Source organism: Salmo salar, chromosome ssa14 (genome assembly GCF_905237065.1).
Source record: "Salmo salar chromosome ssa14, Ssal_v3.1, whole genome shotgun sequence".
Classification (NCBI taxonomy): Eukaryota; Metazoa; Chordata; class Actinopteri; order Salmoniformes; family Salmonidae; genus Salmo; species Salmo salar.
In genome coordinates, this window is record NC_059455.1 from 66,784,334 (window position 1) to 66,807,123 (window position 22,790).

Here is a 22,790-nt window from a genome sequence, read left to right on the forward strand (position 1 = left end):
TAGACAGAACCTTAGTGATATCTGTTCTTCTTCACTTCATCTGACCTGACCTCTACCCCAAAGTGCTCACTCCCCAATTCAAGGCTGTCATGGTGATTGGTACCAGACTGTGTCTCTTCTCCTCTCATAGGATCCCTGATGGCTACCAATAGCATATCCTGACAATGTAAACGTTATACATTACCCACTCTCAGAAGCCAACAAAATGGATAATAAAACTACTGTATAGTATATGAATGTTAATGAAGCATATTTTTCAGTCAGTTCTGGAAACTACAACTTTTAACTTATTGTTTAAAATAGTCAAACACTGCTCTTGAACCACTCATAATAAGGCCTAGTTAATGGTTGGTGTCATAGTACAGCAATAAAACGATCACTGAACGCAAATAACAGTCTGGTTGTCAATGTATAAAACAATTATGTACACTTTATTCAAACAGTCATACTAGCAACCAGCAAAGCATCTAACGCTCCAGTATCAGTCAATCCACGTCATAATGAAAACACTACAGTTGGCAATCAATTGTCCATTTTGATCCCTTTTTTACATTTCAGCAGACTTTAATTCAACATGACTGTGCTATTGTCTACACTGACTCTTACTGTGCAATGTGTCTCTTCATTGTGATTTGGAAGGCCCTCAGGAGCTCATCCAATATTACTTGTAGCCGGACACAGCTCTAAGACCTCTTGTACACCTTATGCACTTTTCTACTTCATACATTCAAGAGGGATTGGAATTCACATTTTAGCACCTCATAACACTAGGAACCTCATGGCCTGAACATATTAACACATTTGGAACCCTTGTACTTCGTCTATGCATACCAGCACAGACACGTAGAGTCCTGGCCGTGTCTTAATAGCCCTGCATCTGTGCCATCAATGGGAGACTTACCCATATTTCTGCATCTTCAGTAGTGTTGAGTCAGAGAGGAAGCACAGTCAAGTCCCAAGCAAGTTTTTAGAGATTGGTCAAGCGCTCCTCCTTTTCTGTGGCTCAGACTGCAGTCTTGTCAATCCAGCTGACTAAGTGCTATTACGGTACTGTTTCACTGGTGTTGGATCCTGCTCAGTCCGGGTCTGGCTCTCTGCTGCTGGTTGGCTCTGTGTCACTGACCTCCTCGTCGGAGTACACCCGCTCGGTGGAGGAGAGGAAAAGGCGCATGAGATCTTGGAAACGGACACAAACCTAGAGGGAACACATTTAGGAGAGTCACGGTAAAGGAAAACATTTTTTTTAAAGAGTTAGATCCTCCAACATGAGGTATAGTTTCATAGACGGAGGTGGTGCCATAACTAAGCGGAAAAGGACCCATGTCTGATCTGACTATTACTCTGTTGCAGCCACTCTATATAAAGACGCCACGCTTCTCTCTCTCACCTCATTGGCTGTCTTGTTGCCAAGTTGGGCGGAGACGGCTTCAAAGGTTATTTTATTTGCTCCCTTCTGCTGACAGGCGGTCAAGATGGCACGGTCCGCCTCCCTGTTACAAACAACGAAAACAAAGCAAGATTGAACACAACACATTTAAATTGTGAAATATCTATTTGGCAATATACCAGAACGATACAATACACTTTGCATCCCACTCCCTAAAGCGGTAATCAGAACTCGAAACAATAGCAAAGCGTTTTCCATGCCACTGTTTGGGGAAAAAGCTGCAGGATGGGCCTGGAGAAATGTAATCACTCAAATTCATTGACAAAGGTATGGATGCAAGAACTGACAATCCATGAGAACATAGTAGTTGTAATGATGTTTTGAGGCTATACCGTGTTTGTTTATATTTACTTTGTTTACAAACATTGGCATAAACAAGCTTCTATTTTGGGTTCTGAGGATGGATGACAGTTGAACTAAGCTCATGTGGCATTTCTAAGCTTTAGTCTTCAAGAATCAAAATGGGTCCATATTAATTTAAGTCAAAAAATGGATGTAGCAAATGCAGATTGCCACTTTAAATGAGCATACAACAGAAGGACAGTGGCTCTAACCTGGTCCAGAGGATGACTTTCTCTCCACTGGGTGTAAGTGAGATGTTTTTGGCACAGACTGAGGGCTCAGGGTGGGTGTAGCGATCCCCTTCTTTCGCCTTTACTTGTGTGGCTTTAGTGCCTTTGCATCTCTTAGGTTTATTTGCTGCTGATGACTTCTGGGAAGTGGAGTTTGTGTTGGTCACATCACCACGGCCTCTGTTCTCAGTCTGACACTGCAGCGAGGGCCGTAAGTGGAGCTCGTTGAAAAACACCCAGAATTCCCCCTGCAAGTGGGTGTGACCTCGGAGAAGGTTGGCTATCTGGGACTTCACCTGAAAGATAAAAAGAGAGACATTTAATGTTCTAATCTACCATCTCCTCCACTACGATATATCACTCCTATCTGCTTTGCTAGATTTGATAATAATTATGTTATACTGCTGTTTTCCACGACAGTTAGAACAGTCTGCTCATGTGAGAGTGAAATCAATGTAGCACTCCCTAGCACACCTCCTTAATGCCAGCAGGACTGAGAGTAGGGCCTCGAAGGACGCTCACTATCTTGCGGTAGTGGGAGGAGTTTTCCCCAAAGCTCAGCTCCAGTTGTCGCAGGAAGTGCCGGCTACGCTCAAACGCCTGCTGCTCTGACAGCTACGGCGGGAGGAGAAGGAACATTAACACTGACCACTGCCACACACAAATAAGAGTTCGTTTTGACGTAATCACAGCCAAACACAGGTAATGGACGAGCTTCAAAGTGTATATTGTCAAAGTGTATAGGAGGCCAAGCCAGCACATACCAGTCCACACTCCTGGGCTTGTTCGGGATGGAGGAAGGCAGCAAAGTCTCGGAGCAGCTCCGGCCACTCGTTCAGAACAGGTTTTAGCCTGGTGAAGAGTTCCACAGAGGTGTGCTCATCTCCGTCCTGCTCAAACTCGTAGAGTACCTCCAGAAACTCCTCCACGCGCCCCGGCACCTCCTGCAGGGCATGACACACCTGGTCATAGAGAACAAGAGAGAGTTATATTTGCAGTAGGATATGCAGAGTTATATTTGCAGTAGGATTAAGGATTTCTTAAATCCTCTTAGGTGGTTAAACTCCCTATATAGGGGATTTGGGGCGGTTCTGGACCAGTTCCAACTGACATTTCGGTATACTGAATGTCGTAGGGTCCCGTTCCTTATAGTGCCAGAAACCCCCATCTGTCTGCTCTGTGCTGCCCACTCTCTCAGCGGAGCGGACTTGAAGTGTCAGGTTTCAGACCCCACATTTGCATAGGGAGTGACACGTCACATCTTCGGGCCTATCCAGACAAAGAATTGATTTGCTCTTCCTCTGAGTGACTGATATTCTCAGACGGATTTAGAGCTTGCATACATGTACCAACTCATTTCATAGAGTTGAAACAAGACCGCGTTCTCTTGGTCACAGGTGGACGAAATGACTATTTAAAAGCCAAAGTTGTAATGAATCTGCACACATTTGAAGGGCGTCTCTGCGCCACTCAGTGGACGTTTGGGAGAAATGTATCTGTCGTCAGTTATATGAAATTGTGACCAATAAATATGGTCATATTTATCTGACTGTTATAAAAAAGGCAAAACCTTATAGCAAGTTGTTTCTAATTTGCTATTATATTTAGAAAGCATGTTAGTCATTTCAAGCCCTACTGCCCCACTTTTGTTGAATGGGGGGGAAATCCTGATTATTTTCATAATATTTGAGTATGGGTCCTCAAAGTGACTACACCTCAGCAATTTATAAAACAACATGTACCAGAAAGGAGTTCCAGAGCTTTCTAAAACTACACAACAACAGTTATTGTTTATGACCATCTCAAGTTTGGGTATGTCTATTTAGGCAGAAATCTAAATTATGTTGATGATAGGGTGGCTATAACTATAAATAGCGCAACAACGTATTGCATGTGATGCACTGCATCCAATCGCAAGCTGCCTTATTCCGATGTAGTTTCGGAATGAATGCCACCCAGTACAATTCAAATCATTGTTTTGGGACAACTTCCCCCAATTAGAGGGCTGTTCATCAGACAGAAAATGTAGCCCAAAGCCTTTGCAGCCTTTTAAGCACCTTGGGTGCGAGAAATGCGCTTTATAAATGAAACGAATCATCATCATCATTATCATTATCATGATTTACCCTGTTGAGATAATTCTGAGCGAAGGCTATTTCCTTCTTCTCCCTCAGGGGGTCGCTGTCGAGTAGGTCATCGTCGTAGACGATCGGTGGGCTTTTGGATATCCCCTTGCTGCCGACTTCTCCAGTGTGACGCTGCTCGTGCCTTGAGCTAGGAGGGTTGGGGCTACTACTATGGCATTCTGGGAAGGACAAATCAAATCCAGCAGGTGTGGTTAGATGGGAGAAGAGGAGGACTCCCTAATTCCAAATAGACCCATAGGACTTTGTAGAAATCTGAAAGGATTTAATAGCATTGACATATTTCCTGAACCTATGTGCAGTGTTTCCCCTTTATGCATTTAGCAGCCAAATCGTGGCGTCCACTGCAAGAAATGTAATAAAGTTTTATTTATAATGTAGATATATAGATGTATGCCCCTGGAAGACCCAAATCGGCCACCCCGCATAAGAAGACCCCACCCTTGCTAACTCTGCCACTGCTGCTGAAAAATAAAACAAGGGGGGAAAAAATAACTGTGTTCATCCATGTTGTGGCGTTTAAAGACTGGAGGGAAGCTAACCTGAGGGTGTGCCTGATCGTTCACCCTCTTCCAAGTCCTCTGACCTCCCCCCTGACGCCAGCCATGACAGTTTCTCCATCGTCTCCTACAAGGAAAGATAACACACAAACCCAAACGATGAGACGTGTGACATGTAAATAAAATGTATTCATATGTTCGTGTAATATCAACGTGTCGCATGACCTCACTCACCTGCAGCTCTGGCACGGACAACGTGGACTCCTCGGAAGCTGGTGACATGACTTCCTCTACCTCCTGATTTCTGTCCCCCATGTCCGACGGCCCGGGCGATAGGTTCAGCGTTATCTCCTGACCCTCCTCTGACTCCTCAGCGGGGTCAACGCTCCCCGGGGGGCTGGCAGAGGACTCCGACAGGGCCAGGAGGGGCATATCAAAATCACCTCCATCCTCGTCCCTCTCATCCACCCCCTCTTCCTCCATTACAACTGTGACATAGTCGTACGGGGTCAGAGCCTGGTCCAGGGCAGGTGGTTCCGTGGAGGCTGAAGGCTGGGGCTTCCTCTCGCTCTTCAGGCTGCTTTTAGGTTTCTTTGTCACCCGCCGCCGGCTCGTCCTGGAGGATTTTTTCTTGAATTGTTCGATAGGAGTCGTAGTAGAGACCGAGGTTTGGGTTTCGGTAACAGTGGAGGCTGTTCTACTACTCATGTGGGGCAACAAAAGGAGGTTTGCTCCACTGTTGGGGGCCACAGTATTCAGGTTTGTTTGGGGAGGGTTCTTGTTGTTGGGTGGAGGAGCTGGCAGCAGCCTGGGCAGCCTGCGGAGGTTGGCGAACGTGCTGAACTTCCGAGCAACCAGGTCTTTGGCCAATGGAGCGAAATGTGACAACCGGGAGGCCAACACCCTGGCGGAAGGGGCAGGACAAAGGACAGTTGCGGGCACTGGGGCAGGCAAATTGAGGATGACGTGCAGGGGCTTCTGGGAAGGTTTGTGTTGAGGCTTGAGGGGACGTTTCAGATGAGGCTTGGTGGGATGCTGAAGAGAAGGAGGTTTGAATGTTGCAGGCTGGATGGGCCGCAGTTTGTGGTGGGCCATGCACTGCTGAATCACAGCACCTGTCTGGGAATTATTTTCAGAGCATGTAGTTCCACTTCCCAGACTCTGGGTGGCGTTGTGCGATACAGCCAGGGATAGTGAGAGGTCACAGGGTGGTGGACGGTGCCAGCGCCTGAAGCCACAGCGCTGGAATGAAAGGCTGTCGGGGAGTTGGGGCGGGTAGCGAGTTCCGGGAGGGAAGCTGTAGTCCAAAGTTCTGGAGGAACTGAAGAGAAGAGTGACGAGTGGGGCTTTCTTTGATTGACAGGCCGACATGGCTTCTGTATCCGGCGAGCTGTTGAGTTCTCTGATTGCCTCGTAGATATAAGGCAAACTTCTCTGTAGGAACAGCACATTTATTTAAATCAATATGAACTATTTAGCTGGTTCCTGAAACGTCATCCTTTATCCAAAATACATGTACTTTTATCTTCACTGAAATAAAGAAACTTCCAGTCCAAAACAACCTTTATTGTTAGAATATCTGACAATAATAAGCATAGGCAATTTGGTGGACTCTCTCCTAGGACAAATGGAAGGCTAGGTGGCCAACAATATACAGTGGCAAGAAAAAGTAAGTGAACCCTTTGGAAATACCTGGATTTCTGCATACATTTGTCCGCTTAAGAGGTTAAACTAATAACACACAAATTATTGCATTTTTCTTGCCTATATTGAATACATCATTTAAACATTCAGAGTAGGTCGGAAAACGTATGTGAACCCCTAGGCTAATTACTTCTTCAAAAGCTAATTGGAGTCGGCTAACCTGAAGTCCAATCAGAGACGAGATTGGAGATGTTGATTAGAGCTGCCCTGCCCAATTATTAAAAATAAAAACACCTTTGAGTTTGCTATTCACAAAAAGCATTGCCTGATGTGAACCATGCCTCAAACAAAGGAGATATCAGAAGACCTAAGATTAAGAATTGTTGACTTACAAAGCTGGAAAGGGTTACAAAAGTATCTCTAAAAGCCATGATGTTCATTAATCCATCAGCACTGATGCTACTCTCCCTAGGAGTGGCCGTCCTGCAAAGATAACTGCAAGAGCACAGCGCAGAATGCTCAATGAGGTTAAGAGGAATCCTAGTGTTAGCTAAAGACTTACAGAAATCTTTAGAACATGCTAACATCTCTGTTGACGAGTCTACGATACGTAAAACACTGAACAAGAATGGTGTTCATGGGAGAACATCACGGAAGAAGCCACTGCTGTCCAAAAAAAAACATTGCTGCACGTCAGAAGTTTGCAAAAGTGCACCTGCATGTTCCACAAAATATTCTGTGGACAGATGAAACTACAGTTCAGTTGTTTAGAAGGAACACACAATGCTATGTGTGGGGAAAAAAAAGGCACAGCACACCAACATCAAAACCTCATCCCAACTGTAAAGTATGGTGGAGGGAGCATCATGGTTTGGGGCTAATTTGCTGCCTCAGGGCCTGGACAGCTTGCTATCGTTGACGGGAAAATGATTTCCCAAGTTTATCAAGACATTTTGCAGGAGAATGTAAGGCTATCTGTCCGCGAATTGAATCTCAACGGAAGTTGGGTGATGTAACAGGACAACGACCCAAAACACAGAAGTAAATCAACAACAGAATGGCTTCAACAGAAGAAAATACGCCTTCTGGAGTGGCCCAGTCAGAGTCCTGACATCAACCCGATTGAGATGCTGTGGCATGACCTCAAGAGAGCAGTTCACACCAGACATCAAGAATATTGCTGAACTGAAACAGTTTTGTAAAGAGGAATGGTCCAAAATTCCTCCTGACTGTTGTGCAGGTCTGATCCGCAACTACAGAAAACGTTTGGTTGAGGTTATTGCTGCCAAAGGAGGGTCAACCAGTTATTAAATCCAAGGGTTCACATACTTTTCCCACCCTGCACTGTGAATGTTTACACGGTGTGTTCAATAAAGCCATGAAAACATATAATTGTTTGTGTGTTATTAGTTTAAGCAGACAGTGTGTCTATTGTTGTGACTTAGACAATGATAAGATCACATTTTATGACCAATTTATGCAGACATCCAGGTAATTCCAAAGGGTTCACATACTTTTTCTTGCCACTGTAGTTACTAACTATCATAGGTGTTGATTTAGGATTGGGATCAGGCAGTAGTATTCTAAATGTAGTTGGTACCCTCAGCCATCCGGGCATGGCTCTCTCCTCTCTCTCCACTGAAGGGCGCAGGTCACCCGGTTCCACTCGTTCACAGGCCACCGGCATGGGAAGGACCACTTTCTGGAGCTGGTAGGCCTTTTATTAAAAATAATAATAATTGTTAAAAAAAGACGTGGGGAGAGGTGCTTTTTGAGGTTCATTCGTTCATATTGTTTATGGTGAACGCTAATGTTAGTTGAGTATTAGTTAATGTTAGTGGATATGTGGACAAATCTAGAGTGTGGATCAATTCCTCTCCTGGAATATAGAACAGGTCCAAGTTAAGGAAACAACTAGAAACTAGTAATTTAGAACATGTGTGTGAACTATCCCAAACTATAAACAGTCGCCCTAACACATTTACTTTAGTAATAGTGTATATATAGATCCGGGTCCTACCTTGATGACGTTGTTGGGATGGGTGTGTTTACACTTCTCCATAATGTGGTCACGGAGCTGAGAGACCCTCTTGGCGCGGAGCAGGTAGTGACACAGCAGCTCCTTCGGCTGGAGGGTCTCCCCCAGGTTTCTCAGGCCCAGGACGATCAGGCTGGGAAAACAAGATGGCAGAGAGTAAAGGACTCAAGCTAAGGATTTAGTTCATTTGTCAGCAAGTTCTTAACACATAAAAAGGCATGCAGAAATTAAATTAATTTTAGATTCCAAGTTTACGTACTACGGAAACAAAATGTGTTTAGGACAAGGTGTGCATTTAAAACAGCATACACAGTACACTGAATAAAAATACAACCGCAACATTTAAGTGTTGGTCCCATGTTTCATGAGCTGAAATAAAATATCCCAGAAAAAGCTAATTTCTCAAAAATGTTGTGCACATCCCTCTTATTGAACATTTCTCCTTTGCCAAGATAATCTATCCAGCTGACAGGTGTGGCATATTAAGAAGCTGATTAAACAGCATGTTCATTACACAGGTGCACCTTGTGCTGGGAACAATAAAAAGTCCACTAAAATGTGCATTTTTGTCACAACACGATGCCAGATGTAAGAAGTTAAGTGTACAATTGGCTTGCTGACTGTAGAAATGTCTACCAGAGCTGTTGCCAGAGAATGTAATGTTCATTTCTCTACCATCAGCCGCCTCCAACGTCATTTTAGAGAATTTGGAAGTACGTTCAAACAGCCTCACAACCGCAGACCACGTGTATGGCATTGTGTGGGCGAGCGGTTTGCTGATGTCAACCTTATGAACAGAGTGCCCCATGGTGGCGGTGGGATTATGGTATGGGCAGGCATAAACTACTAACAAACTGCATTTTATTAATGGAAATTTGAATGCCCATTGTCGTGCCATTTATCCGCTGCCATGACCTCATGTTTCAGCATGATAATGCACAGCCCCATGTCGCAAGGATCTGTAAACTATTCCTAGAAGCTGAAAATGTCCCAGTTCTTCCATGGACTGCATACACACCAGACATGTCACACATTGAGCATGTTTGTGATGCTCTGGATTGACGTGTACGACATGTTCCAGTTCCCGACCAATATCTAGCAACTTCACACAGCCATTGAAGAGGAGTGGGACAACGTTCCACAGGCCACAATCAACAGCCCGATCAACTCCATGTGAAGGAGATGTGTCGCGCTAAATGAGGCAAATGGTGGTCACACCAGATACTGACTGGTTTTCTGATCCACGCCCCTACCTTTTTTTTAATGGCATCTTTGACCAACAGATGCATATTTGTATTCCAAGTCATGTAAAATCCATAGATTAGGGCCTAATGCATTTATTTCAATTGACTGATTTACTTATATTAAGTGTAACTCAGTAAAATATTAGAAATTGTTGCATGTTGCATTAATATTTTTGTCAGGTATAATATGGGTATTCTATGAGGAATCAGATACAATATGGGCATTAAAAGGAGGTTATAACGTTTGGGCATTATATTGGAATTCTAATAGGTCCTTCTTACCAGTCCTCTCCTGCGGTGAACATGCTGACTGAGCGAGCGGAGTGCAGGGCTGGGTCCAGGCTGACATGGGGCAGTAGCTCAGGGTACAGGAACACCGGCCGTGTGGCAAACAGCCATGCCAGCTGGGGTGGCATTGACGGGTGCTTCCGGACTGGCAAAGTGGTAACACACAACAAACCAGTTAGAGTGAGAGAGATGAATTAAACATGAATTAGGCCTACATCCTGAATGAGTCCAAACATTTTCAACTGAGACGGGTATGTTGTAATTCAATTTAGTAAATTAGAAGTCATCTTTACCTCATCAATTTGACTATCATCATGGCTCTCATGCATGCACACGCTTACCTCTCCTGCATGTTCGTGGCTCGTTAGGGGCTTCCTGGTAAGGGATTGGGGACAGTCTCAGCTCCTCCAGTAGTGACAGTGCCCCCTGTAGGTTACAGGCTCTGAACACACTGGTGAAGCCTGGCTCCACTGGGCCCTGGGTCAACTCCCCACGCTGTGCAAACATCTGTAGCTCCATCTGTGAGTGATAGAGAGAATGAATGGAGAGTTAGCGAGAAAGACAGAGATATGGTGGGAGTATCAGAGAGAGAGAGAACGAGAGTACATTTAGAAGTTGGTGCAGCTAAAGGCACTAGTGAAAGTGGGTTTGTCAGTATGTTTCTCTCTCACCAGGAACTGCTTGGTGGTGGCAGCTTCGCTCTGCAGTGCAGCCACCGGGCTGGTTAACATATGGACCTGGGTCAGGAGCTGGACGTGCTGCAGACGAAGAAAAAAATACAGTAATTACCGACCAAAAAAAACAAACAAAAGGTTATCTTCATTGTGGATCCTTGACCAGGATTTCACTACCTAGGTTTTGATTTAGATGTTTGTTTTGACCAGGTTTGACTCATTGAGATAAAAGCTCAATAACAAAATATTGAGCACAAAGCAGGGGTCGGGTCAATTCCAATTTCATTTGAAATTCCAATTCAATTCTTGAATTCACTCATGGAGTGGAGAATTTGCATTGAATTCAATTTTAGATTAGAAATGAATTTGTAAAATAATTTCATCTTTGGAATTTAATAATTGTACATTTCCCAGATAATGGAATTAATGCACTTAGTATAAGAAATGTACTGCAGTATTTGTTTTTAATTAGTTAAACATGTATTCCTATATTTCCAGCTAGGCTGTCTGAACAGTGACATGTTCAGCCTGAAAGCCTGAGGGAATTTTATTTGAATTTGTGGAATTGTTGGGGATAATATTGAATTGGGAATAGAATTCTTAGAATTTACCCAACATTGGAATTGAGAGGATTTGAATTCTCGAATTCAAAGACTGACCTGGAATTTGAATTGAGTGAATTTACAGGGAGAGGGAATTGAATTAGAATTTGTGGAATTAATCCCAACCGTGACACAAAGCCAAGGACCCCAGACCTGCTGGACTTGCTGCTGCAGCTGGAGTCTCTGGTGGTGGGAGAGGGTGGGGGTGAATGGAGGCGGGGGCTCCCGGGGCTTGGTAATGAGGGCCCTGGGGACCAACAGGCCCTGGCTCTCCAGCAGGGCCCGGCGACGCCGGATGGCTTCCAGCTGCTGCTTCACTGTACGGTAGCGCCCTGCCGTCACCTCCGCCATAGGGTCCTCCAACCTAGGGATCAAAGGTCAAACTGGGTCAGCTATACATAGGTCAAATCAGAAGAGGTTGAAAGTTGTAACTGTGTGGGTGAGTAGACGGTATAAAGGTCGTGATTAGAGGTTGAAATCAATATACAGAATTCTGACAATGTTACTCACTATTTATTCCTCGTGTTACCATTTCTATTTTTGTACCTTTATCTCTGCATTGTTGAAAAAGGACCCGTAAGTAAGCATTTCACTGTTAGTCTACAAACCTGTTGTTTACAAAGCATGTGACAATTAAAACCGTATTTGATAAATGGAACTATATACTTGGGAAGATGACAGTGTAACAAACATCAGAACAGTGTGCATATGAAGTGGATACACCTACGGGATATCTGGTGGGGTGTTGAATGTGGGTGTCCCCAGGGCAGGTGCCTCTTCCTCCCTCTCCTCCTCTTCCTCGTGTCCCTCCCCATCTTGCTCCTGAGCAGTCAGCTCATCCTGGAACTGGTGCACACACAGAGAGAGAAAGAAAGGGACAGAGAGAGAAATAAATGATACATAGACAACCACACAACACACCAAACACAGAGGGGTGAAGAAAGGACACATAGAAGGGGTGTTTGGAGGGAAAGAGAGGGGGGACAAAAAACAGACAAACACAACATAGATCCTCTCTTACTGTCTCAAACAACTCCTCCATCAACTGGTTCACTTCCTTTTCTGTGGGGAAAAAAGAAAAGAAAAATTGGAGATGAGGGTCAATGCCTGACAGTCACAGCCTAGATAAACTGACTCCATCTCGTCACCATGGTAACTCACTGGTGATGCGGACGGCTCGGTCGTTACGGTAATCCTCCACGTCGGGTTCGTCGATCTCCGCCAGGAAGTTATACTCCGGGTCGTCGTCATCATCATCGCCTTCCTCTAAAAGATTTTTTTTTAAATGTAAAAAAAGAAGATAGAACATCGAGAAAGAGGATCAGAGTGCAAGAGTGAGAAGAGCCAACTCAATATTAGGAAGGTGTACTTAATGTTAGGTACACTCAGTTTTGATCAGGGATGGGCAACTCCAGTCCTCAGGGGTCTGGTTGGTGTCACTTTTCCCTCAGCCCTATACCTAACACAACTAATTGCATTGTAAACTAAAGACCAGGGATAGTTGATTATTGGAGTCAGGTGTGTTAGCTGGGGCAAAAGTATGTCACCAATCAGGCCCAGGAGGACTGTTGCCCATCCCTGATATAGGTAGAATAGAATTGTCCTACTGCTTACACCTATCCAGTCCTTTCACATCTACACTAGCGGCCGAGGGTAGTTGCTAGGCGTGGATTTGGAATTGAGCAGCGCACACACACACGCACCACCCCCTCACCATCGTTGTACATGTCAGAGGTCATGATGCCCTGCAGCCAGTGGGTCCACTCAGGGTCCTCGGGGGCGGAGTCACACCCGTACATGTCGGGCGTGATGTCAGGGGCACAGAGCTCTGCCTCCAACTGGCCCATGGGGACGTCCCGGAGGGGCCTCTTGGAGCGGGTACGACACGCCATCAGACCGTCCGCCAGGGGTGGCTGTGAGAGTGGTAGGGAGACAGCGAGGGTGAAGGAAGAGGAATAGGGGGAACGGAGAGGGAACGCTTGAGGTTAGCAGTGCAAAGTCATGTAAATCTCCAAGCATGTCTTTGGACAGGTAGTTCAGGTAGCGCCTCTGGTTTCACCACGTTTCAAAATGTTTTCCCTGTTTCAAGCCTACTGAACAGGACCCGGAAAGCAGAAATCTCTATCGCATTCCATTCTAAATCTATGAGCATCGCATTGATATGTTGCGTCTACCAGGAGCCATTATCTGATGTGGGTGGTGGGCGATTCCACGCCAGGATGACCGAAAATATTTCAGATTGTTCTGGCAATTCTCAAATAGAAACGTCATTGGAAGGAAAGATGTTTGACATTATTTTTACCTTGGTATCAATTTATTTTTTTAAATCATGAGAAAGTGGCCATTTAAGCACTTTTTAGACCTATGCATGGACCCTATGACGCGTGAACCATACATGGTACAGACGTCTTGGTGTCATCATACTCCTTATAGTGTGCTCTAAAATATGGAGTATGTCTATATTATGAAAAATATTTATGTTCAAAATAGTTTGTGTTGAATAAATGTTCAAAAGTACCTTTTTGATTTTGCTTATTTTTAGACATACTGTTTGTAACAATATACTCTAACATGTCATATTCCAGAGTGGGCTCTATGGTTCTTTCGAAGGGCTGAACCATTTTATACATAGAAATTGACAGGTCATTAACCAATTACAGCCCACTGCACATTGAGCAAATCACCAGTAGAGGGAGATCCCTTTGAATCCATTTTCCCCATTCACTGTGTTGGTGGTGCTCATAAAATTAAAATCAGAACTTCAAAATTATGCTAGCACAAGCCCACTCTGGAAATGTGATGTACTTGTAGAGTATATTGTTCCAACGAATATGTTTTAAATTTAACAGAATCAAAATGGGTACTTTTGAGATATTAATATTCAAATGTATGTGAAAAATTGTATATCAGAATCTAGACATACTCCATATTGTAGAGCACACAAAGAGTATAATGACACCGATGTCGTCTGTATCATGTACGGTTCACAGATTATAAGGTCTTACAGAAAGTATGTACAGTATAGGCCTAAAATAACCACTTTAATCATGATTTTCAAAAAAAATGGTTTGTGATACAAATGTAAAAAACAAAACATGTCAAACATCATTCCTCCCAATGAAGTTTCTATGTGAGAATTGCCAGAACAATCTGAGATATGGCCATGGTACCTGGTAAGGCTCCAGGCAGACTGGGCCGATGGCCAGCTCCTCCTCCACGGCATGGAGCTTCTCCAGGAAGCTGAATTCTGGAGGGGCCCTGGTGGTATAGAATCCATGTGGGCCAGAGGAGGAGGAGGGCTGGGGAGGAGGGGGAGGGCCCATGGGGACAACCTCCACCTTCAGGTGTCTGGACCTGCTGTGATTGACCTGGGAAGAGATGAGTTTCATGAGATATCAACATTGAAATGTATCTCACAAGAATATAACAATAACATATTATGCTATTTACAAAAGCCAATATTCTGTATATTATTAATTTCACATTAAAAAAATAATAATGTTTTTACATATATGTTATTGCTTGAGGTAAAAATATAAATATTTTAAATTGAATTGTGTGTTACCTGCATGGGGCTGCAGCTCCTGTCATCGTCCCACTCTGTGTGTATTTTCCTGTGGAAGCCTCCTCTGGTTCCCCTTGGAGACGAGGCTGTGCTCTCCATGTCACTTTCCTGAAATGTCTACAACACACAAAGTCCAATATAGTCATTTCAATATATAGATATAGAGAAACACGAAAAATGTTATATTTAAAGTATTGGCATATCCAATCAATGCATCTATTACCACTTACAATCATATACTGTTGCAATTCTAAAGTTGATAAAGCTGAACTACTTTGTTAACCACACAACTCTAAGCATGAACGCCTCCCAATGTATGAAAAAAAAACACATGTTCAGTCCACAAGCTAACAAAGCCCAATCCTATGAATCTCTTACATCTTCTGCTGTCTCGTCCTCCTCCTCTTCGTCAGGGCAGTACTCTTCATCAGAGGAGTCTTCCTCTGCTAATTGAATGTCCACAAACTGTGGTGCCTGAAAACAGAGAGAAAAAAAGAAACAGACAAGCACTTCAGCACTTTCTAGTTGGGAGCCATACTTTCCAGTCAGGTAATGAGTGTTTGATACTACTTCCATAGCAGTACGATGGTGGTACCTTCTCTTTATTGACCTTTTTGATGGGGGAGATGTTCCAAGTGGGAATGACCTGAAATAACACAAAGACTGAATTACAAGAGACTCAATAGCAAAACATAACAAATCTAAAATGTACACTAAAAAACACACACACTAAAAGGCAGTGAACTCACCACTCCTTTTTCTACCACCTCCTTGAATTTGGAACGTGTCATCTTGGGCTCCTAAGAGGTAGATGAGAAAGATGTTGAATGAAAGTGCACACAGAGTGTCAATTCTCAACTGGAAAAATCTTCATTTGGACATGGATATGCAATGGTTGACACTCACAAAGACAGGCATGGCCTCCGTCTCATTGATGGCAGCTTTCATCATGGCCACCACATGCTCATTGGTGATCACTTCCTGTGGTTCAAAAGGTAAAAAAGGTTTCAAACCAGGCTTACAATCAGCCTGTCTGCATGAGTGAGGTTGTAGGCAAATTGCTATTGTAGGAAATTGACGCTTCCACAGTCCGCACTAGCTGTATAAGAAACATTGGCTAGGTTGCAGCTATTGGCCCCCCTCTGCACTCACATGAATGATGTTGCGGACATTGGCGGTGGTCAGGTTATGTTGTCTGGACTTGTTCTCCAGCTCACGGTCCAGCTCCCTGTCAATCTCCACCTCGGGACCGGCCCCTTCCTGCTGTCTTTCTCCCAGCTCTCTGTCCGCAGCTCTCTTTTTCCTCTTTACCCCTCCCTTCTTCCTGCTGCCCTTGTATCCCCCGCCATGCCTTTCATCTGACAAAAAGAGAGAGAGAGAGTCAATCAGTCTTGAACTCCTACAGTATGCTTTACTCAGCTGTCATTCTGACTTGCCTAGTTAAATAAAGGTAAAAAAAATAAAAGGAAAATAGTTAGCTGAGGGGGTCATTTTGTACATTGTTCCTAACCTTGTTCATGTTGTATACAAGATGTGAGTACTGTTTCAGGATCAGTTGCTAAGGGTGGCCAGTTAATAGATATAGGTTTTCCTCACCCATAGTGATGACCAGGTCAGTGTCTGTATCCTCTTCTGTCTGAGGGGGGCACTGTGCAGGGCTGCACTGGACAGCCTCCTCTTCATTCTCTACCTGACCTGGAGATCCTGCAAAGACAAGAGACTCACTTATTTACATATATATCAATTGCTTAGGTAGGACACACAAAACAGATAAAACGTATCATGAAAGCTAAATGTGACGCGAGATCTATTCTCCTTTGCCCCCTACTCCTTTTCCTCTACTTACCCTCAGCAACAAGAAGGTCCGCGCTGGGAACCTGGCCAAGCAGGCTTTGACTCTTGAACCTGGGAGACCGTCTCCATGGCGACGATGTCCCATGGACCTCCAGGCCTCTCTCCTCCTTGGAAGTGGTGACAATGCCACTGGCCTCTGTTGTGAGTGGTGATGATGCATTGTGGGATGCTGGTTGTCTTACAGACTGTGGTTTTTCTGTTCTAATAGATTTGGCAGGGCCACCTTTGAGAGAGCTGGAGTTGCGTTTGCGGACCAGATTCATCATGTAGTACCACCTGTGAGATTAATTGAGAACAAGCATGATAAGAGTTTATGGTTGGGCATGTATTACTAGTCTAAAGTGTCTTCCTATCCTTGTGTCTTCTGGACCCTTTGATTGGCACTGGTCTGACAATATGTGGGGGAAGCCATATGGCAGAATAGCATATCCTTGCTAGTCAGTATAAGATAATTAGATTTTACCTGTCCAGTTGTCAGCTCAGATTGGATGAGGGAGAGGAATGAGATGCACACTATGTTTTGTACACATATAGGCTCTAGTCCTACTAGTATTAGCTAACACTCAAAGCTAAAATGTCAATACTTACCTGCTCAAGCTCCTTTTGTAAAGTACTTACGTTAACTATCAGATCTCGCTATGTAACATAGCTAGCTAGAGGTAGTATGTATGAAGACGTTTGCATATCATTAGCTTTAGTTGAAAGATGTAAGCTGTTACTGAGTGAGTGGTGTTGGCCATGGCATCGGTCAGTGGCATGAATCATCATCACGCTTGTTGTTGTGGTGTGACGGCTAGCAAGCTAAGTTAGCTAGCTAAGTAGCTAACAAACTGCCTTCGCTAATAGCCTGGCAATTATTCTCAACAGGACAACACGTCAACAAACTCATTTTCCACATGGCGAATACTATGTTGAAATTAATTGGTGAATATGAATTTACAAAACAAAATCTTACCCCGCCACAACACTGCTAGCTCCATCAGCGGTAAACGATGAAACCTGCAACAAACGTTCTGTTTCCTTCCTTCCTTCCTTCCGTCCTTCTTTCTTCTTCTTTGATAAGGTTTAACGGTGGTTGGCGTCCAATAAATGTTGCATTACCGCCACCTACTAGACGGCCCTTATATTTTGCTTGAAAAATAAATAACAAATACCCTACCATCTAACACTACACTCATAAAAAAATAACTTATTTAATAACCCCACTATTTAAATCTATTTAGTCCTACCTCAGACCAACAACCTGTAACTCTTCTGATGTCAAGTCTAGCACACTCAAATACCTCTCTGCAGCTGCCACCACAACCTCAATTTTCTGCGACTTACATTCCATCCCTGCAGTACAGTTGATAACCATTGCTATAAATGCAAAAAATCCAATCTTACATATATTACTTGTTGGCCTATATCTCTGTACTGGTACAGATCTAGTATTCCCAGTGGCTCAGTTGGTAGAGCATGGTGTTTGCAACACCAGGATTGTGGGTTTGATTCCCACGGGGGGTCCAGTACAACAAAAAAAAGGCATGAAATGAAATGTATGCATTCATGTAAGTCGCTCTGGATAAGAGCGTCTGCTAATGACTAAAATGTATTCACACACTCCTCACAGCCCTCCCCTTGCCCCAACTCAACCTGCCTCTCTCACATGGGACATTTCTGATCCTCAGGCCCATGGGCACCCTTACAATTAACACATACCACTACTTTCCCCAATGCCACACATTCCTTTTGCGCACAACATTATGTTTCCAGGTGTAACACAATAATCTTCTTCTTCTTCTTCTTCTTCTATGATATCACGGCGGTCCGTAAACAATCGTTGAAGTGCATGCAGCCACCTACTATGATGGAATGTAAGATCAATCATGATCTGTCCAATTCTGTATTTCCATGAAAATAAAATACATCCCTACTAACTTCTTCCCCTCCCCAAGCCCATTAAACTGTATCTATATCATACTGAAACACTCCATCCATAGGATTGTTCAGCATGTCAACAACCATTTCAACAGTAACATTGTTACCCCCAATATCTCTTTTGCCGTCTCCACAATAACCTTCAACCTGGCATTTCTGCTTTCCACAACCCAAGTCGTATTGATAACTTTACCATTAAAAGCTATGAAGTCAACTTTATTTATTATCAAAGTGGCATTTGACACCGCATATTCATAACAAGATTTCTGAACAGACCTCGAAACCACGCCAGGACCATCAGAAGCACCAACCCAGACAGTAGGTCTACCTAGTACAGGAGCAGTCATGGAAGCTTCATCAGTCTGACAGTAGGTCTACCTAGTACAGGAGCAGTCATGGAAGCTTCATCAGTCTGACAGTAGGTCTACCTAGTACAGGAGCAGTCATGGAAGCTTCATCAGTCTGACAGTAGGTCTACCTAGTACAGGAGCAGTCATGGAAGCTTCATCAGTCTGACAGTAGGTCTACCTAGTACAGGAGCAGTCATGGAAGCTTCATCAGTCTGACAGTAGGCCTACCTAGTACAGGAGCAGTCATGGAAGCTTCATCAGTCTGACAGTTGGTCTACCTAGTACAGGAGCAGTCATGGAAGCTTCATCAGTCTGACAGTAGGTCTACCTAGTACAGGAGCAGTCATGGAAGCTTCATCAGTCTGACAGTAGGTCTACCTAGTACAGGAGCAGTCATGGAAGCTTCATCAGTCTGACAGTAGGTCTACCTAGTACAGGAGTAGTCATGGAAGCTTCATCAGTCTGACAGTAGGTCTACCTAGTACAGGAGCAGTCATGGAAGCTTCATCAGTCTGACAGTAGGTCTACCTAGTACAGGAGCAGTCATGGAAGCTTCATCATTCCACACTGTAGTTCCACAAATCTGTCTTACAGCCTTTGCATACGATACATCATGACTAATTCTATATCTCTGAGCCTCTCTAGAGGCCCTCTGCACCTGGCATCCACCAAATACTGCACTATGCCGCACCCCCCCATAATTACAACATTTAACCTTCACATTGCTCCATCATTCACCAGAATCATGCTTTCACTTCTTTGATCTTCTTTCCTACTGATCAACCTTTGGTCTCAATCACTCTTCCTCCCTTCACATGTTCTTTAATATCAACTGTGGACATAGATATTGGGACCCCAGTGATGACTCCCCTCAATCTAGCATAAACACCAGAGACATGGCTTTTAATCTTCTTCCCATTTAGCTTTTCCATTTTCACAATCTTCTATTGCTGCACCTGGCTACCACAAAATATTAACAATATACCATTTCCAAGGAACCCAGCTAATTTGACTTCACCTCTTTCTCTATGGCATTAGTTATTCGGATAGGGTGTAAATGAGGCCCTGTGGTCTCATCATTTCTATTGTGTTATTGACTGTATGTTTGTTTATCCCATGTGTAACTCTGTGTTGTTTGTGTCGCACTGCTTTGCTTTATCTTGGCCAGGTTGCAGTTGTAAATGAGAACTTGTCCTCAACTGGCCTACCTGGTTAAATAAAGGTGAAATAAAAAAATACAAAATAAAATGCTATCACCACTTTCCACTCCAACACATAATTTCTCTTGCTTCCTACCTTGGACCTCTTTATGCATTCTTTAGAAGACGCTCCACTGCTTTCTGTATCATGATCTCTTTTCTTCCTGTCTTTCTACTACTGACCATTCCGATAATTGACCCTCACGGGTGTAACTCTTCTTCTTCTTCTTCTTCATTGGAGTTTAATATGTTGGCATTCAATATGTTGCATTAAAGCCCCCAACTGAACTATAGTATAAATGGGGAAATGGGAAATATAAAATACAAATATATTTTTAATTACGCTACCAACTAACCCTACACTCATTAAAACCCACCCCCTTATTCCACTACTTTAACCAATCTGATCCTACCCCAGGCTAAAGACCTGAGAGGACGGGACACGGCCACTCCACACACCCTGTAACTTATGTATCTTGTACCCCCAAGTAGTTCTCTGCAGATGACACCACAACATCTATTTTCTGTGACTTACATTCCATCTCTGTGGTACAGTTGATAACCATTGCTATGAACGCTAAGAAGCCAACCTTACTGAAACATACAGTGCCTACGGAAAATATTCAGACCCCTTGACTTTTCCACATTTTGTTACATTACATATTTTTTCTAAAATGGATTAAATAGAAAAAAATCCTCAGTAATCTACACACAATTCCCCATAATGACAAAGCGAAAACAGGTTTTGTGAAATTTAGGAAATTTATACAATATAAAAACAGAAATTCCTTATTTACACAAGTATTCAGGCACTTTGCTATAAGACTCGAAATTGAGCTCAGGTGCATCCTGTATTCATTAATCATCCTTGAGATGTTTCTACAACTTGATTGGAGTCCACCTGTGGTAAATTCAATTGATTGGACATGATTTGGAAAGGCACACACCTGTCTATATAAGGTCCCACAGTTGACAGTGCATGTCAGAGCACTCAGGACCTCCGACTGGGGTAAAGGTTTACCTTCCAACAGGACAACGACCCTAAGCAAAGCCAAGACAACGCAGGAATGACTTCAAGACAAGTCTCTGAATGTCCTTGAGCGGCCCAGCCAGAGCCCGGACTTGCACTGAAAATAGCAGTGCAGCGACGCTCCCTATTCAACTTGACAGAGCTTGAGAGGATCTGCTGAGAAGAATGCGAGAAACTCCCAAAATACTGGTGTGTCAAGCTTGTAGCGTCATATCCAAGAAGACTCTGCTGCAATTGCTGCCAAAAGGTACTTCAACAAAGTACTGAGTAAAGGGTCTGAATACTTTTGCAAATGTGATTTCAGTTTTGTATTTTTTTGAAATTATCAAACATTTTAAACCTGTTTTTGCTTTGCCATTCTAGGGTATTGTGTGTAGATTGATGAGGAAAAACAAAACAATTTAATACATTTTAGTGGCCATAACATTAATCTTCTGTCATCCCCCACAGTTGTTTTCTGTGGTCTTCCGGGCCTTTTGGTGTTCCTGCGCTCACCAGTGTGTTCTTTCTTTTTCAGCCTAATGATGGCTTGCTTCACTGGCAGTGACAGCTCTTTGGACTTCAACTCTAGACCGTTTATCTGCTTACTTGCAAATGAACTAATGAGGGAATAACACATACCTGGCCATGGAACAGCTGAGCAGCCAATTGTCCAATTACCTTTGGTCCCTTAAAAAGGGGGGACCACATATAAAAGTGCTGTAATTCCCACACCGTTCACCCAATTTGGATGTAAATACCCTCAATATTCATATTCATAATTTAGTTTCAACTCCAATATGCTGTGGTAGACAGCTAAATTAATAATAATAACTTGGTCAATGTCCAAATATTTAATGGACCTGACTGTACGTTGTTATGACGTTGGCCTCTTTTGGTACAGGGAGGACAGTTGATCCCCTCCCTGTTGCACCACCACCCAACCTACCCCCCCCAATCCACCCTGTGTGTAAAGGGTTGTAAAAACTCTAAAATTCCAGGAGAGTCTCTGGCCACATGGCCCATAGAGAGACACAGGAAATTCTTCCAACTCATAGAATTGGAGGGCCAAGCGACATTTTGTGTTCTGGAGAAGGTATGGAAGATTGGTGAAGAATCCAGCTACGAATTGATCCGCTTGGTACAATTTTGTGATACTCAGAAGAGACAATATAGCCATATTACCATAAAACTGTTTATATAATAGACTCAGCTTAAGACTTGCATCATATGGGTGTATGGAATGTATTAATAAGGATAAAGCTTTTGTAAGACATTGAGATGCTATTGTACTGATGTAATGTGATAGAATTGTATTTCTGTAACCAAATCTAACTCAGTCATAGGCACGCCCCCAGGGACCCATACAGGACCAGGCGTCATTTGACAAGCTGTTCTATGGGCACTATAAAACACCCCCGGATTTACATTTCTTCAGACCAGGCCTACACTCCGTTGGCTAATAGGTTTTACCTTCCAATTCCTCTACTGAAAGTGAACCATACCACGTGGTTAACTTTTAGACTATTGATACTGACAGAATAAGAACAAGTCTTTGATATTAATTATTAGTCTGCAGCTAAGTAAATTATATCATTGAACGCGAAGACCAACGAAACAACCATTCGATGACGACATTAATGAATGTCGCTTTGAAAGATCCATTTTAACCGAGAGAGAGACTCTCCATCAGAACTACTCTCCAACAAGAATCAGAACGACACACTGAGCGTAAATATA

The 22,790-nt window shown here is 43.5% G+C and overlaps 1 protein-coding gene across 2 annotated transcripts; it reads right to left on the reverse strand.

Annotated features, from left to right (window-relative positions):
* Positions 1 to 410: 410 nt before the first annotated feature.
* LOC106569890 (GON-4-like protein) lies at positions 411 to 17,636 on the reverse strand. Of its 2 annotated transcripts, none has more exons than XM_045694714.1 (28): positions 17,528 to 17,636; positions 16,565 to 16,848; positions 16,315 to 16,422; positions 15,871 to 16,076; positions 15,625 to 15,699; positions 15,468 to 15,518; positions 15,329 to 15,364; positions 15,097 to 15,192; positions 14,719 to 14,835; positions 14,324 to 14,521; positions 12,868 to 13,066; positions 12,315 to 12,419; positions 12,175 to 12,215; positions 11,881 to 11,999; positions 11,307 to 11,517; positions 10,549 to 10,635; positions 10,219 to 10,396; positions 9,872 to 10,022; positions 8,328 to 8,478; positions 7,908 to 8,024; positions 4,898 to 6,097; positions 4,706 to 4,790; positions 4,146 to 4,324; positions 2,784 to 2,981; positions 2,494 to 2,634; positions 2,002 to 2,315; positions 1,388 to 1,490; positions 411 to 1,195 (listed from the first exon to the last, which is right to left on the reverse strand). In XM_045694714.1, exons 2-28 carry the CDS (start codon positions 16,836 to 16,838, stop codon positions 1,076 to 1,078), a joined length of 4,860 nt encoding a protein of 1,619 aa, XP_045550670.1. In that variant the 5' UTR covers positions 16,839 to 16,848; positions 17,528 to 17,636; the 3' UTR covers positions 411 to 1,075. The 2 variants fall into 2 exon arrangements, with proteins under 2 accessions (XP_045550670.1, XP_013997081.2); XM_014141606.2 differs by having other exon boundaries at positions 15,314 to 15,364.
* Positions 17,637 to 22,790: the final 5,154 nt, after the last annotated feature.